The 16,159-nt window shown below is 45.8% G+C and overlaps 1 protein-coding gene across 1 annotated transcript in view; it reads left to right on the forward strand.

Annotated features, from left to right (window-relative positions):
- Positions 1–16,159, forward strand: part of ATP10D (ATPase phospholipid transporting 10D (putative)) — a 78,905-nt gene that overhangs the window by 25,615 nt on the left and 37,131 nt on the right. The window contains 4 exon segments of the mRNA XM_048508724.1: positions 5,866–6,070; positions 7,846–7,931; positions 14,584–14,690; positions 16,000–16,131. Of these exon segments, the coding sequence (XP_048364681.1) occupies positions 5,866–6,070; positions 7,846–7,931; positions 14,584–14,690; positions 16,000–16,131 (530 nt within the window).

Genomic DNA, 16,159 nt, shown 5'->3' on the forward strand with positions numbered 1-16,159 from the left:
AGATGAATCTATAGATATAATAGTATCCTCATGATTAAACAGATCAACAACCCCTTCATTTCAACATAAGTGGAATGAACTGTATTAGGGTTTATTTCTTTATCAGCTGTGCTGCTGCTCCTTTGGTAATCAGAATAATTCTGTGTTGGTCAGGGCTGGATCTAATTTTTTCTTGAAGTGGTGCCAAAGTACAAAATTATACCCTCTAGAAATTATATGCATATTTTTTCTTTATGAATACATATATAATCAGCGTATACAATCAACGACTCTTTTAAATGATAGGATAAATTATATTGACTTCTATGAGTTGTTAATAAATAATTACATTTTTACATTATTTCATCTGTCTATAATGTTTGAATCTTCCCTGAACCCCTCTGCGCATATAAAAAAACCAACCCAAGGGGAAAATTTTCCAGCCTAACCTTTTCTCTGAATACAGCACATATAATTTTGACCTGGGAAACACCAAACATACCTCATCTGCAACTTGATAAAATACAGTCCAAAAAGCTTTATCCAGTAATTATACTGCTAGAAGCTAAAATGACTGAACTGAAGCTACTGTACTTTGTATTGTTGAAGACTTTCGCAGCCGGATTCAACTGGTTCTGGTGGGTCTTCCGGGCCGTGTGGCCGTGGTCTGGTGGATCTTGTTCCTAACGTTTCGCCTGCACACAGGCGAAAAGATGTGGCCCACCCACCCTGTTAAGATGTGGCCCACCCACCCTAGTGAGGGAAGGGAGGGGGGAGGGGTGACATGCAAGGGAGGGGAGGGAAGGGGACCGGCATCTGAACATGGCCCACCCACCCTAGCAGAGGGAGGGGAAGGGGAGGGAGTGGTGCCATGCAAGGGAGGGGAGGGGAGGGGTGGCATGCAAGGGAGGGGAGGGAGGGGTTGTGTGGCCATGGTCTGGTGGATCTTGTTCCTAACGTTTCGCCTGCACACAGGCGAAACATTAGGAGCAAGATCCACCAGACCACAGCCACACAGCCCGGAAAACCCACCAGAACCACCTACTGTACTTTAGTCAGTGGAAAAGACAATAATGCTAGGAAACGTTGAAGACCGTAGGAAAAGTGGAAGACCTGTCATGAGATGGATTGACTCAATAAAGGAAGCCACGGCCCTCACTTCACATGACCTGAGCAAGGCTATTAATGACAAGCCACGGCTCAGAAGTGACTTGATGGCATTTAATGCGCATGAACATCTTCTCTATTCTTGTTCCTCCTCCCCCCTCCCCCAAGATATAAAATCAGGTTTTCTGGAGAAGACCATGTCTGTCAGATGAGAGGGAAGTATACTCATGGTCTTTGGCAAAGCCAAGCATAATGTAGCTCCCAGCTTTAATGTGGCTAGGGGCGAAGGGCAAGAGAAGATCCTTTTCCTCTCTGCCCCATTTGACTCCAGACTGGTGTCTCAGCAGAGCACAAGGCAGAGGGGCAGGAATGGGGGGATATCATCCATTCTAACCATCAGCCATTAATGGTCACCAGCCCCCAAAACTCTTCTCCTCCTGTAAGTGTTTAGAACATGCCCTAAGGTCCTCCCTTCTCCTCAGGAATCTCATGTGTCCCCCATGGCCTCCCATGGCCACTGTCAACATGCAGTCCTGGAAGGGTGGGGGTGGGAAGACAAGGAACTGGAAGGTTCTACAGGTGGAAGATCAGAGGGTATCTCAGCCAGGGGAGGGAGGGAGATTAGCGAGAGCAAGTAAGGTTACCTCCGGGACTTTCTGTGCTACTGTGTAGAGCCTGACATCTTTAAGAACATAAGAACATAAGAACAAGCCAGCTGGATCAGACCAGAGTCCATCTAGTCCAGCTCTCTGCTACTCGCAGTGGCCCACCAGGTGCCTTTGGGAGCTCACATGCAGGATGTGAAAGCAATGGCCTTCTGCGGCTGTTGCTCCCAAGCACCTGGACTGTTAAGGCATTTGCAATCTCAGATCAAAGAGGATCAAGATTGGTAGCCAGAGATCGACTTCTCCTCCATAAATCTGTCCAAGCCCCTTTTAAAGCTATCCAGGTTAGTGGCCATCACCACCTCCTGTGCCAGCATATTCCAAACACCAATCACACGTTGTGTGAAGAAGTGTTTCCTTTTATTAGTCCTAATTCTTCCCCCAAGCATTTTCATTGAATGCCCCCTGGTTCTAGTATTGTGAGAAAGAGAGAAAAATTTCTCTCTGTCAACATTTTCTACCCCATGCATAATTTTATAGACTTCAATCATATCCCCCCTCAGACGTCTCCTCTCCAAACTAAAGAGTATTGTTAAATAAAACCTTACCTTAACCAAGTGAGGCCTAACTAGCATCACCACTGAAGTGTATTTTTTGAACATCTCCTCAGGATCCTTTAGCCCACACCCCCACCCCTTCGCTTGCCATAGTTAAGCCCAACTAATAACCACAAATTCGGCCTTACTACAGCCTGCAACTCCCCTTAGAGGCCCAGGATTTCTCTCTCTTTCCTCCCTACCTCCTAGCAGCAGCCTAATTGTGGGAACAGGGCACGTGTTGCAAAACAACCATCTCTGCTGGGCAACTGAGCCTCTCCGGACTCCTGGCAGCGTCCTAATCCGGGGACCGGGATATGTGTACTGCAGAATGAGCTGGTTCTCCTGGGCAATCAACCCTCTTGCACTTCCTGCTACCAGCCCTTCCCTTAGATTACAAATCAAGAATGCACTGTAACGGGCTTGCAGCAAAAAGCCGTCTAATTTCAATAAAACATTACAATACAACAGTTTCCATATGAATTCTCTGGCGTGACGTTTATATAAAAGAACGGTGCGTTTCAACACAATCGCTTAAATTAAGACACTATGAAGACAAACAATACCCAACTCAATGTGTGCCCACTGAGCTAACCCGAACCCGGATGTGAGCCAGTGTCACTTTCACCCCTTCTCTGCCTGCTGCCCAAGGCACCCGTTCCCTCTTGCTCCCCCTTGTGTCTGGTATCAGTAGTGACATTAGTCAGGATGAGGGGGTTTTTTTAATACCATATCAGGACATACCCCAGTAGCCTGGATTGTAGAGACCAGAACTCAAAGTAGATACTTTTGAACTCATCACTGAATTCTCCCATGTGCTCAGTATGCACACTGCAAGTAAATACAAGTACAAGTAAATATGCACACTGCAAGTAAATACAAGGTCTGTGGCGTTCTGTTAAATATGCGCCACACCATTTGAATTTAAAATGCTTCCAGACCGAGTGCTTGATGGAGTCAGGAAGTGATTACACATTTTAGGAAATAACTATGCTGAAAAGTGGTTAATTACAGTTGAGCTTGGTGTCGCCTGGGGATGCAGTGGGCCTCTGGCAGATTCTAGTGTCGCGTCGGCTACATTTTGTACCTATATTGCCTTATTGATTTTGCACATTGATTTTGTGTCCTCTTAGAAAACCAGCGATAACCATCTCGAAAAGGAGCTCGGTGACCGGCTTGTACTGAAATTCTTTTAGACCTGTGTGGCATCTTCCTATTGTCCTTTGGTTTGGTTCCCTTGCATTAGGGGCGGGGCAACAAAATATATTTCCATGAAGAAAAAAGAATACCTGTATTTAGCGGCTTCTCTTTTTGGCAGCCTGCTGTCATTCTGAGCAGGCACAAACAAAGCCGCTGCTTTTCAACATGCCGACTGTGGCTCTCGCTGTGTGGATGGCAGGGCCGACCCAGCTGGACCACCCAAGGGGAATCATTGGAATTGAGCTGTTCGAGGGTAACAGTAATGCTTTTTGAGCAGAAGGGAAAAGTCTCACCTGCATAGAGCATAGACACGATGGAAAAGTAAGATCATAAGAACATAAGAACAAGCCAGCTGGATCAGACCAGAGTCCATCTAGTCCAGCTCTCTGCTACTCGCAGTGGCCCACCAGGTGCCTTTGGGAGCTCACAGGCAGGATGTGAAAGCAATGGCCTTCTGCGGCTGTTGCTCCCGAGCACCTGGACTGTTAAGGCATTTGCAATCTCAGATCAAAGAGGATCAAGATTGGTAGCCATAAATTGACTTCTCCTCCATAAATCTGTCCAAGCCCCTTTTAAAGCTATCCAGGTTAGCGGCCATCACCACCTCCTGTGGCAGCATATTCCAAACACCAATCACACGTTGCGTGAAGAAGTGTTTCCTTTTATTAGTCCAGATGCCAGTGTGTTTGCCATCCTGTTGGAATAAGACCTGTATGCCTAAACTCTAATGCAGGGGTGGCCAACCTATGGTGCTCCAGATGTTCATGGACTACAATTCCCATCAGCCCCTGGGAATTGTAGTCCACGAACATCTGGAGCACCATAGGTTGGTCACCCCTACTCTAATGAAAGGGGGTCCGATCTATCTCATCATGACCTTTCGACAAAGAGAATATGGGATAATGCTGGTGCAGATCCACTCCCACTAGATTGGACTCAGTACACAAAGGCCCATAGTTTTATTTAAATTGATTGTACTGTATTATATTAGTATAAAAGTGATAGATTTCATAAATATTTTAATCGTATATTTTGCTACCAAATGTTATTAGTATTTGAGTATAGCTATGGGGTTTACACGAATTGGTTTTGAAGTTTTAATGGATTGTTATATTTATTTCCTGGTTTTTAAGTCACTTATTATATGTAAATAAGACCTCCCCAAAGCTCTAATTACTCATTATACACTGGAATTTGTATTGGTTTACTCTAAGGTTTTTGACTTTAAAAAGGGCTTGGATAGCTTTAAAAAGGGCTTGGACAGATTTATGGAGGAGAAGTTGATCTATGGCTACCAATCTTGATCCTCCTTGATCTCAGATTGCAAATGCCTTAGCAGACCAGGTGCTCAGGAGCAGCAGCAGCAGAAGGCCATTGCTTTCACAACCTGCATGTGAGCTCCCAAAGGCACCTGGTGGGCCACTGCATGTAGCAGAGTGCTGGGCTAGATGGACTCTGGTCTGATCCAGCAGGCTAGTTCTTATATTCTTATGTTCTTAAGTTTTATAGATGGTCTATGACTGCAATAAATAAAACTTCTACACCTAGGCCTAACATAATGTTCAGTGAACAGGGGCGTATCTGCCAGAGGGACTTGGGGTATCACATGTCCCCAGGCGCCTGCCATCTAATCACATGGGGGGGGGGCGACCTGGACCATGCTCACTGGCTCCAGACAGTAGACCTGGGCACCAACTCCAAGCAGTAGACCTGGAACCGGCACCGGCTTTAAGCAGTAGACCTGGATGCTGGTTCCAAGCAGTACACCTGGATGCTGACTCCAGCTCTGGGCGCCTGGGGGAGGGGGGCGTAAAATTCAGATTTTGGCCCCAGACTCAGCGGCCACTTCCGCCCCCACCCCCCCCGCCCACTTCCCTTCACCCTGGGAGGAGAAGGTGGGGGGTGGCAAGCAGGGGCACTGGGAGGGGAAGGTTGGGGGGGATATGAGATATGAAGAGTGAGGTCAAGGGTACCGTGACGTTGGAAAGGTTGGGAAACACTGCTCTAACCTCTTACAGTTAAGAGGCTTTATTGGAGGGAGGGAGGGAGGGAGGGAGGGAGGGGAAGAGGTATTGATTTAAACATTGCTTTATATTTGTACTTTCAGAATTTCACATTTTTCTTAGCAAGGAACATTTTTAACACTTTCCAATAGTAAAACATGCATTGCAAACGTGGATTATTCACATATTCTTGGTCCGCAATTTTCCCTCTCCATGTAATGACAAATGGAGCAATCCACTTAGAAAGACTTCCTCTGTCCCCAGTCAGAGAGTTTGGTGGGTTTTACTGTGTGTCGTAGTTAATTATTTATAATCGTATTATTTTATTTTTCACCTATTTTTGAAAGGCAGGTTTGCTGTTCCCCTGTTTTTCAGAGAGGATGAAGAATACGTAGACAAATTCTGGAAACATGTTACTGTTGGAGACTTTATCCGATTGTCATGTAATGAGGAAGTCCCTGCTGACATGGTTTTGCTATATTCCACGGATGCAGATGGAATTTGTTACATTGAAACATCCAGCCTTGATGGAGAGACCAACTTGAAACAGAGGCAGGTGGTGAAAGGATTTGAAGATCAGGTATATCCCAGAGGACCACATCTCCTTATGTAGTTCTGCTCAACTCTTTAGAAGAGTTAGTTTCTATATCCTGCTTTCCTCTACCATAGGGAATCTCAAAGTGGCTTACAATTGCCTCCCCCCACCCAAAGAGGGGAATCGAACTCGGTTCTCCAGATTACAGTCCACCACTTGAGTAGTAGGGGAATCAAACTCAGTTGCCCAGATCAGAGTTCACTCCTGTTAACCATCATACCTGGCTGTCTCTTTAGACCTTCACATTCCTCCAACTATGCTTGTGGCTGAATTCCTCCACCAGCATTTTTGTGGTGGAACCCATCCAGTGGAATAGTCTTCTTCTCGAGCAGGTGCAAAGTGTAACTTCTCCAGTAAAATGCTGAATGTTTTGTTAAGCATCAGGCCTGTGGGTAACTTTTCATGGCTGCCATGTTTCCGGTTTTGCTAGTGAAGATACATTTTTTCCTTGCATGGTTCAGTCTAGTTTCTGCGGGTTCTAGGTGTTTGGATGATGGGCAGCAGCTGCAGCTTTACGGCCTGTTGGACTGATTCTGTTTATGTTGCCTCTTTTTCTAAGATAGCATTTTATGGTGTTTAACTGTGAGAGGTGGACTATAACATTTTAAAATATATTCTGGATAAGCAAGTCTAAATTCATAACAAAAAATGGGAAACGGCCCCAGATCAGCTGGCGAGCTTCTACTTCGCACATTCAGTCATTGGCATTTCCAGGGAAACCTCTGCCTAGGACACTGGAGAGTTGCTGCCATTCGGAGTACATATTTTGACAGATTAAAGTTGCCAACAGCCTTGAAGAAAAATAACCTGTCCCTTTAATAGAGGCTTAATGGGATGTTACTTACCTGGTGATGTTATTTACCTCCCCGCCGTGAAACTCTTCACTTGCCCACTTCTACCTGCCCTGAATTAAAGGGTCTGGATATTTTTTTCCTGTGGGTCTGTTGGTAACCCTCAGTCTGAATCAATGTGAGGCAACTTCATTTATTCAACCAGCTCAGCTTTCTGTCCTGTATTCAAATTCATTTATGTTGCTGCTTCTTCTTCTTCTTCTTCTTCATGGTCTTTTTCTTCGTGGTCTTCTTCTTTGTGGTCTTCTCCATCTTCTTTGTTGTTGTCTTCATCTTCATTGTCTTCGTCTTCTTCGTCTTCATCATCTTTGTTTTCTTAGCTGTCTTCATCTTCTTCTTTGAATACTTTTCTTTTCTAGAAATACCCCATTCTATATTCAAATGGGTCCTGATTTGTAGGGCAGGGGCCCCCCAACTGTGCCCAGCCCCTTTTCTGGCACCCACCAAATGATTTTAGAATAGGGCTTTTGCCCAGCTTCTGATTGACTATTTGAGATTTGATTGGCTGTGCAGATTTGTTTTTAAACATTGCTTTGACAGCAGCTACCACTCAGCACAAGGATTTGCACTACATTGCTGAAGTAAAACCGCAACAACCATTTTGTGGCGGCCATTTTGTTGCTGTGCCCTCATGCCATGTCAGAATTCCAGATGTGCCCCCAGGATCAAAAAGGTTGGGGACCTCTGGTGTAGCTATGAACCTTCCCAGCCTCTCAACTCAGGAGTTAGACGTACATGTACTTTCCCACCAGGTTGTCATGCTGACTAGTTAGGACTGATGCAAAAGAGAGTATGCAAAAGAGCGGCATTTATTGGCAAGAGAATGATTTCTTCCTATCAATTGCTGCAGTCCACGTCTGAACTGCTTCTCCTTCCCCCCCTCCCCCTTCCTCTTCTGTGCTCACACAGGTGTCTGAAATTGATCCAGAAGACTTCTCAAGTAAAATAGAATGTGAGCGCCCTAACAATGATCTCAACAGCTTCCGGGGCTTTATGTAAGCAATTTGGGGGTAAATTGTGTGTTATTCATTGTATCCTTTTGATAAACTTGTATAGCATTCTGAGGCCCAACAATCAGCAGTCCCTAGGCTGACCCTAACCACCTGAAGTCTGTGGCTTGGGTCCTCAGTTGCCAGTAGGGGATAAATTCTGGTGCCAGGCAGGAGGTGAACAGGTTTAAGGACATGTTAATATGCACCGTGCCAATGCATGCACCAGAAGTGATGTCACTGCATCAGGGAGACATTCTAAGAATCCTAGAGGGACACCCCAACCAGTGACATCACTTCCAGGGTTTTGCCAAAATTGACATAACTGTCAAGTCCTGTTCAGTTCTTGCCATGCCTCCTGGCCGGAATGCCACACCTGTTTCTGGTTACTTTCGTTTTTCACTGCTTTGCTAGCATGCAAGCAAGCTTCACGGACTGAGGGATAATGCAAAGCTGATCTCCACCTGAGAACATAGCAAGGGGTGCTGAATTGCTTAGCAATGGGAGGAGGCAGTAGAGCTGCATATCTGGGAGGTTTGGGTGCCAAAGATTAGTCCTGTCAAACATTCTTACCATGTAGCATTCCTGGTAGCTGTCTTTCAATAAAAGTATTTCATTATTGAGTCTGATTATTGGACAAGCCAGGGCTACAACAATAACATTGTCAGTGCAATGCCAATGTTTCCAGCAGAGAGGAGTAGCAGCAGAAGAGACTTGGCCAGGAAGAGCAGAGTGACCTGCTGGTGTTCATTTTGGAGGGCTTTTCTCAAAGCCACAGCTTTTAAAACAGTGTATTTTAACAGGGGTTATCTCTTTTTCTCCTTGTAAGGCTGCTGAATCTGGAAGGTGGGGCTTAACAGGGGTTAACAGAGTTCATCTCTTGTTCCTCTTTGTCCTGAGAGGTGGGCTTTGTCCTTAAAGCTGCGGGGCTTTTAGTTCAGTCTCTGGAATCCAAGCAGCCAATCTTAACGGGCGCGTAAGCAATTTTAATTCTAATTTTTTTGTGTTTTTAAATTAATAAGCGACATATTTGGACAGATAGTAACAGTGCAAGATAGCTCCAGGGGGGCAGTGACTCAAAAGCTTAATATTTAAATAATATCTAAACAAATCAGATATGAAGGCAGAAAGCCAGCAGGGATGGATGGGGGCTTTCCAGTGTTTTGCACTGAGTGTCACATGCATGACTATCTGCCACTAGGACAGAAGTCATGGGTGTGCCCCCTCGCTGCAATGAGCTCCTGGCACCTCAAGGAACGTGTGCGTTCTCTTTGAAGCCAAGGTGGCAGACCTGGAGAAGCTGAAAGAGGTGCAGAGAGGGTGACAGACGAGGCCTCTTCAGGGACCTAACAGCCGGGTCCCATCTCCCAAGGTGACATCTCTTCAGATGTCATGGAGAATGAAGGCCTTGGGGATGGAGGGTGCCAGTCTGAGGTGGGGGAAGATGCTCCTTTAGATGGGATCCCTTCCTTAACTGGTGATCAGCTATCCTCAAGACTGAGGATACCCCTCGGGAGTGAGGTGGGGGGCTGGGTGATTCGATCAATAGAAATGTAGAGAGTTGGGTTTGTGAGGAGGCGTGATGATCCGCGATGGTGACTTGCTCTGCCTGGTGCAAAGGTTATGGATGTCACTGGCCACCAGATAGGCTTTTAGACAAGTGCTGGGGTGGAGTCAGCAGTTGTGGTCCACATTGGCACCAAATTCGACATTGGGAAATGTAGCCGGGAGGTTCTGGAAGCTAAATTCTAGGGCTGCTAGGGAAACAGGTTGAAGTCCAGGACCTCCAAGGTGGCATTTCTCAAAGAAATGCGCTACCCGCTCCATCGCCAAGCAGGGCGAAGCTAGGCAAGCTGGAGATACAGGGTCTCAAATGGATGCCGAGAAGGTGGTGTAAGGCAGAGGGTTTCAGGATTTGTCAGGAACTGGGGGGAACCTTTGGGACAAGGTAGGCCTGTACTGTAAACGTGGGACGGGCTTCCATCTTAACCAAAGAGGAACCAGAAGCTGCTGGCGCTCAACATTAAAAAAAAAGGTGGCAGAAACAGCTTTAAACTGATCACTGGGGAAAGCCGCACAGGAGCTGAGGTGACTTCGGTTCAGAATACAGTATCTATGGGGATGCAGACAGAGAGTGGGAGGTTTTTCTAAATCAACCACATACGTTTGGTGGAACATAGCAATGTGCATGTGACAAGGGATAGTGTCTACAAAAGACTTGAGGGTAAAGCAACATAAATCCCAGGTTAAGGACAAAGACAGGGTATACAGGTGTCTCTATGCTAATAGTAGAAGCATTCGACCTAAAATGGGGGAACTAGAGTACAGAGTTTTGAAGGATAGGACTTTGATATAGTGGGCATTACAGAGACATGGTGGAAATGAGGGAGAACCAGTGGGATGCTGTTATACTCAGGCTACAGGCTCTATAGGAAGGATAGGATAGGGCAAAAAAGATTGGGGTGGAGTTGCCCTTTACATCAAAGAGAAAGCATAGTATCACATAAAATAGACAATGCAATGGGAGCTGGTTCCCCACAGAATCACTGTGGATATCAATACCAGGTGTGAAGGACAGTTTCTAATCATTAGGAATATGATATCGCCCCCCTAACCAAAGTGCAACGCAGAGGATTCTGAGATGGAAAAAAGAAATTAGAGAGAGGCCAACAAAAACAAAAATGTAGTGGTAATGGGTGATTTTAACTATCCCTATAAACTGGAAAAATGCATGTTCAGGTCATAGTAAGGGAGAGAACATTCCTGATATGCTAAATGACTGTGGCTTAGAGCAGATGTGGTTGTGGAACCAACCAGGAGAGGTGATCCTAGATCTAATTCTATGTGGGACTCCAGGACCTGGTGCAGGAAGTCAGTGTTGTTGGAGCCGATAGGGGAACAGCTTACCACAATGCTGTCAGATTCAGTATCTCAGCATGCTTAACAAGTGGCAACTACTAATGTAGTTACTATCTCGCCTTCAGAAAGGGGAAATTCTCTCAAAGATGAGGGGATAGTGCGCAGGAAGCTGAAAGGGAAAAAAAATCAAGAGAGTCAAAACTGTCCAGGATGCTCTGGAGGTTATTTAAAACACAGTAATAAAAGCTCAGCTGGAAATGTGTTCCACAGGTTAGAAAAGGCAGCACCCAGTCCAAAAAAGAAAGCCACCATGGTTAACAAGAGAGGTTGAGGAAAAAAATTATCAGAAAAAAAGAAAAAATGTCTTTAGAAAATGTGAAGTCCAGTTTGGCTGATGAAGAATATGAGAGGGAACACAAATGGTGGCAGTGTAAAGAGAAGCAAGTTAGCTGTAAGGGAGGCAAAAAGGATTATGAGGGAACGCATGGCTGCGAACATCAAGACCAGCAACAAACAGTTCTTCAAGTACATCAAAAGCCAGGAAGCCAGCAAGGGAAGCTGTAGGTCCAAGCTAGGATGACAAAGGAACAAAGGGTGTGCTAAAAAAGATGGCAGGAGATTGCAGAGAAGCTGAATGAATTCTTTGCATCTGTCTTCACTCCAAGAGGAGGTGAGGAACATTCCTGCACCTGAACCAAGCTTCTTAGGAGGCTTAATCCGAGGAACCAGCTAAGATAGTGGTAGACAAGGAAGAAGTTCTGGCTAAGCCATTGATAAACTAAATGTTACCAAATCCCCTGGCCCAGATTGCATTCACTCCAAGAGTTCTTAAAGAGCTCAAGCAATGAAATTGCTGATCTTCTCACTTTAATATGCAACTTATCCCTGGAATCAGGCTCCATCCCCTGAAGACTGAAGATTGGCCAATGTCAAGACCAATCTTTAAGAAAGGATCTTAGGGGACTCTTGGGAAATTACAGGCCAGTCAGTTTGACATCTGTTCCTGGTAAATTAGTAGAATCTATCATTAAAGATAAAATTATAAAACATGTAGAAAAGCAAGAGACCTGCTGAGAAAGAGTCAGCATGGCTTTTGCAGAGGCAAATCCTGTCTTTACTACAAAACTTACTAGAGTTCTTTGAGGGTGTAAACAGGCATGTGGGACAGGGGTGAACCGGTGGACATTGTCTACTTGATTTCCAAAGTTGCTTTTTGACAAAGTTCCCTCACCAGAGACTGTTGAGAAAACTCAGCAATGGAAGGGAATAAGAGGGGAAATCCCTCCTATGGATTAAAACTGGTTGAGAAACAGGAAACAAAGAGTGGGTGTAAAATGGGGAAGTTCTCACAAATGGAGAGATGTCGGGAGTGGTAGTCCCCCCAAGGATCCGTTTTGGGACCAGTGCTGTTTAACCTATTCATAAATGACCTGGAAGTAGGGGTGGGTAGCGTGGTGGCCAAGTTTGCAGATGATACCAAATTCACCATGTAGGGTGGTGAGAACCACAAAGCGATTGCGAAGAGCTCCAAGCCGACCTTGATAAATTAGGTGAGTGGGCTCTAGAAAATGGCAAATGCAGTTCAATGTAGCAAAATGTAAAGTGATGCACACAGGGGCAAAAAAATCCAAACTTCACATACATCGCTACAGGGGTCATGTGCTATCAGTCACAGACCAGGAAAGGGATTTATAAGGCCGCCTTAGTTGATAGTTCCATGGGAATGTCAACCTCAATGCATGGCAGCTGTGAAAAGGCAAACTCTATGCTGGGGATCATTAGAAAAGGAATCTGATAATAAAACTGCAAAGATTGTCATGCCCTTATATAAAGCAGTGGTGCGAATCCAAGACTTGGAGTACTGTGTCCAGTTCTTGGTCAGCCGCGATCTCAAAATAAGGATATTGAGGAGATAGAAAAAAGTGCAGAGAAGGGCAACGAGGATGATTGAGGGACTGGAGCACCTTCCCTATGAGGAGAGGCTGCAGCGTTTGGTACTCTTTAGTTTGGAGAGGAGGCGGCTAAGGGGGGATATGATTGAAGTCTATAAAATTATGCATGGGGTAGAAAATGTTGACAGAGAGAAATTTTTCTCTCTTTCTCACAATACTAGAACCAGGGGGCATTCATTGAAAAATGCTGGGGGAAGAATTAGGACTAATAAAAGGAAACACTTCTTCATGCAACGTGTGATTGGTGTTTGGAATATGCTGCCACAGGAGGTGGTGATGGCCACTAACCTGGATAGCTTTAAAAGGGGCTTGGACAGATTTATGGAGGAGAAGTCGATTTATGGCTACCAATCTTGATCCTCTTTGATCTGAGATTGCAAATGCCTTAACAGACCAGGTGATCGGGAGCAACAGCCGCAGAAGGCCATTGCGTTCACATCCTACATGTGAGCTCCCAAAGGCACCTGGTGGGCCACTGCGAGTAGCAGAGAGCTGGACTAGATGGACTTTGGTCTGATCCAGCTGGCTTGTTCTTATGTTCTTATGTTCTTATTTTCCATTATTTTTTGTCCTGCTGTCCTATCATGAATGGCAGCAGGGGGTCAGGGGCTGCCAGTGAGACGTCTCCCACCATAGCAGTGGCGTAGCTGCCATGGGACAGGGGGCACTGCATCCCAGGCATGCACCATTGGGGTCACATAGGGGGTGGAAAATCTCCCCCACACCCCTCCCCCTTCCTCTGCCCCGCCAGGCCCAGCAGAAGGCCAGAGCAGCCTGGAGTTCAGCCGGCTGCAACGTGGAGGTGAAGGCGTGGGGGCAGCCTGGAGGGCCTTTTCAACAGTGGCCCCTGGATTGTGAAATGCCAGAGGCCTGCCAGCCTTCTCTCCTGGGGCAAACATGGGCCCTCCCCAGGGACAGGTGCTAGAATGGCTGTGAAGCAGAGGTGGGATCCAGCAGGTTCTCACCAGTTCCCGAGAGTAGGTTACTAATGATTTGTGTGTGCCGAGAGGGGGTTGCTAATGGGTGATTTTGCCACGTGATTTTTGCCTTAGTTACGCCCCTTCCCTCAGCAGTAGCACGCAGAACTTGAAGCAGTCTAGCAGGGGGTGCACTGGCGTGCGTGGCAGCCTGCGCCTGCGTGCATTCGTTTCCCGCCCAAGGACCAGCGCAGCGGCTGCATCCTTGCCACAGCCCCGCCCAGGAATGCCCTACCCCCGGAATGCCTGGGCACCATTTTGCCCCAGGCACCATTTTCTCTCTCTACGCCACTGCACTGTAGTGATATTGAAAAACCTGGGAGCACGACTTGCCAGCTGGAGCAATATGGGTAGAGGGAGGGTTATGGAATGGTTACGGAATGGGACTTGCTAGCAGACTGTATCAAGCTATCAGGACTTTCCCTGGCAGAAAACAGTCACAACTGGCTCGAGTGCCGATGGCATTATATTTGGGTATACATGGAGAATCCACAGTGGAAGATTTACCCCACTACATCGCATTTTGCCCTTTGTATTCAGAACCTGGGGCTAAATTTTCGGATGTGTTCATAAAGGACCAGATCATCCAATTTAAATAAAGTAATCTTTCTCCTCTCAGACCCCAATCCTCTGATTACATACACCTTGTCACTTTTTGTCTGGGCTGCCAAAAAAATACAAGTGAAAAGTCAGTTATCAGAATGGGTACGTTTGAGGTCAGTTGCTGAGATAGAATGAAATGTATATTTGTGGTGGGCCTGTTTTCTTTTATCGGGGGGTTTATTATTCTGCACTGCGATGGCCTTTGGCTTCCACCAGTAAACCACCTGATTCATCCATTCAACTGATTTGTGTATTATGTTGTTCCAGCGAGCATTCGAATCAAGAGCGCGTGGGCCTGAGTAAGGAGAACTTACTCCTACGAGGATGCACTATCAGAAACACAGAAGCCGTTGTTGGCATTGTGGTATATGCAGGTCAGCACTCTGGGGTAGATGTTGTGCAATTGCAGACTGCAGGAAACAGAGCTGCTGTTGTATGAACTGTACCAGTTCTGGGTTACAGGCAGAAGAAAACCTACCTTGCTGTCAAGCCTACAAAGGCTTTAAGACCACTGGAGAACTAAAATTAAATACAAAGCGCTAGCAAAAATACAAAGTGCCCCCTTTACTCTCCTGTGTTTAGGGTCCCTTATTATCTATGGGACCCATCTTTCTTTCTCCCCTCTTGGGTGGGTTTAATGAGGATTATTGCGGACGTTGTTTAATATGTTGTTTGCTGCATTTTAATTTAATTTATTTAAGAGTTTATTGTATACCTGTAATCTTATGTTGTTCACTGCCCAGAGCCCTTCGGGGGTAGGGCGGTATATAAAACCGAATAATTAATTAATTAATTAATTAAAATACCCATTGTAATGCTTAGCAAGGACTGGAGGGGAGAACACGCAAACATCAGGGATCCCTGGCTGCCGTGTCTGAAGCAGGTTTTGATCCTTGCTGGTTTCAACTGTTTTCATCCAAGATTGCAGTCAGTTTATTTCTGCCCCGTGGAGTTCTATCAGCACTATTAGCAACCTCAGGTGCACCAGCCCATACAGTTGTGCCCTGTGTTATATTTCTTGGCCATACTAGAGGTAAGAACTAGCGAGCTAGAAGCTTAGTTTGATTCCGCATTACGTGCCTTGGTTTCATAGAATCATAGAGCTGGAAGGGGCCATACAGGTAGGCTAGTCGAACACACACCCCCACCCCCCATGCTTGTCCAGGACCACCATAAAGCATCTTTGGCAAGTATTTGTCTAGCTGCTGCTTGAAGTGAGGGGAAGCTCTCTCCCTCCCTAGGCAGCAAACTCCACTGCTGAACTACCTTCACTATTTAAAAAATTCTTAATGTCCAGCCGGTACCTTTCTGCCCGTAATTTACATCCATTATTCTCTGCTGGCCAACTCTCTGCCCTTTTCTACATCCTCCAAATAGCTTTATCACGTTGGCACTCTGCACTTTCCCAAATTCATCTTGCTTGTTTTTCAGTCTAATTGTGTGCAAGAACTATCAGAAACCATCGAAACTGTGGATCTGGACATTCTCCTTTTCCTCCTATGCTTTTCTAATTCAGGTTTATGATTGACAAGCCTCTTTAAAGTCCCAGGAATGAATGTCACAAAATAAGATTATTTAGTGTAGACACTGTATAATCACCATGTCTGTCCTTAGCTTTCACGTGGGTATTTTTGATGCCTGTAGATCCCATGGAAGGATCAAATGTGTTTTGTGTGTCCAAAGGTCATGATACCAAAGCGATGCTGAACAACTCAGGGCCACGTCACAAGCGAAGCAAACTCGAGAAGAGGGTGAATGACCATATCTTGTGGTGTGTCTTTCTTCTGTTATTGATGTGCTCTGTAGGGGCTGTGGGTAAGTCCTGTATCAGATTTAGGCTGCA

The sequence above is a fragment of the Sphaerodactylus townsendi genome, linkage group LG10 (genome assembly GCF_021028975.2).
Source record: "Sphaerodactylus townsendi isolate TG3544 linkage group LG10, MPM_Stown_v2.3, whole genome shotgun sequence".
Lineage (NCBI taxonomy): Eukaryota > Metazoa > Chordata > Lepidosauria > Squamata > Sphaerodactylidae > Sphaerodactylus > Sphaerodactylus townsendi.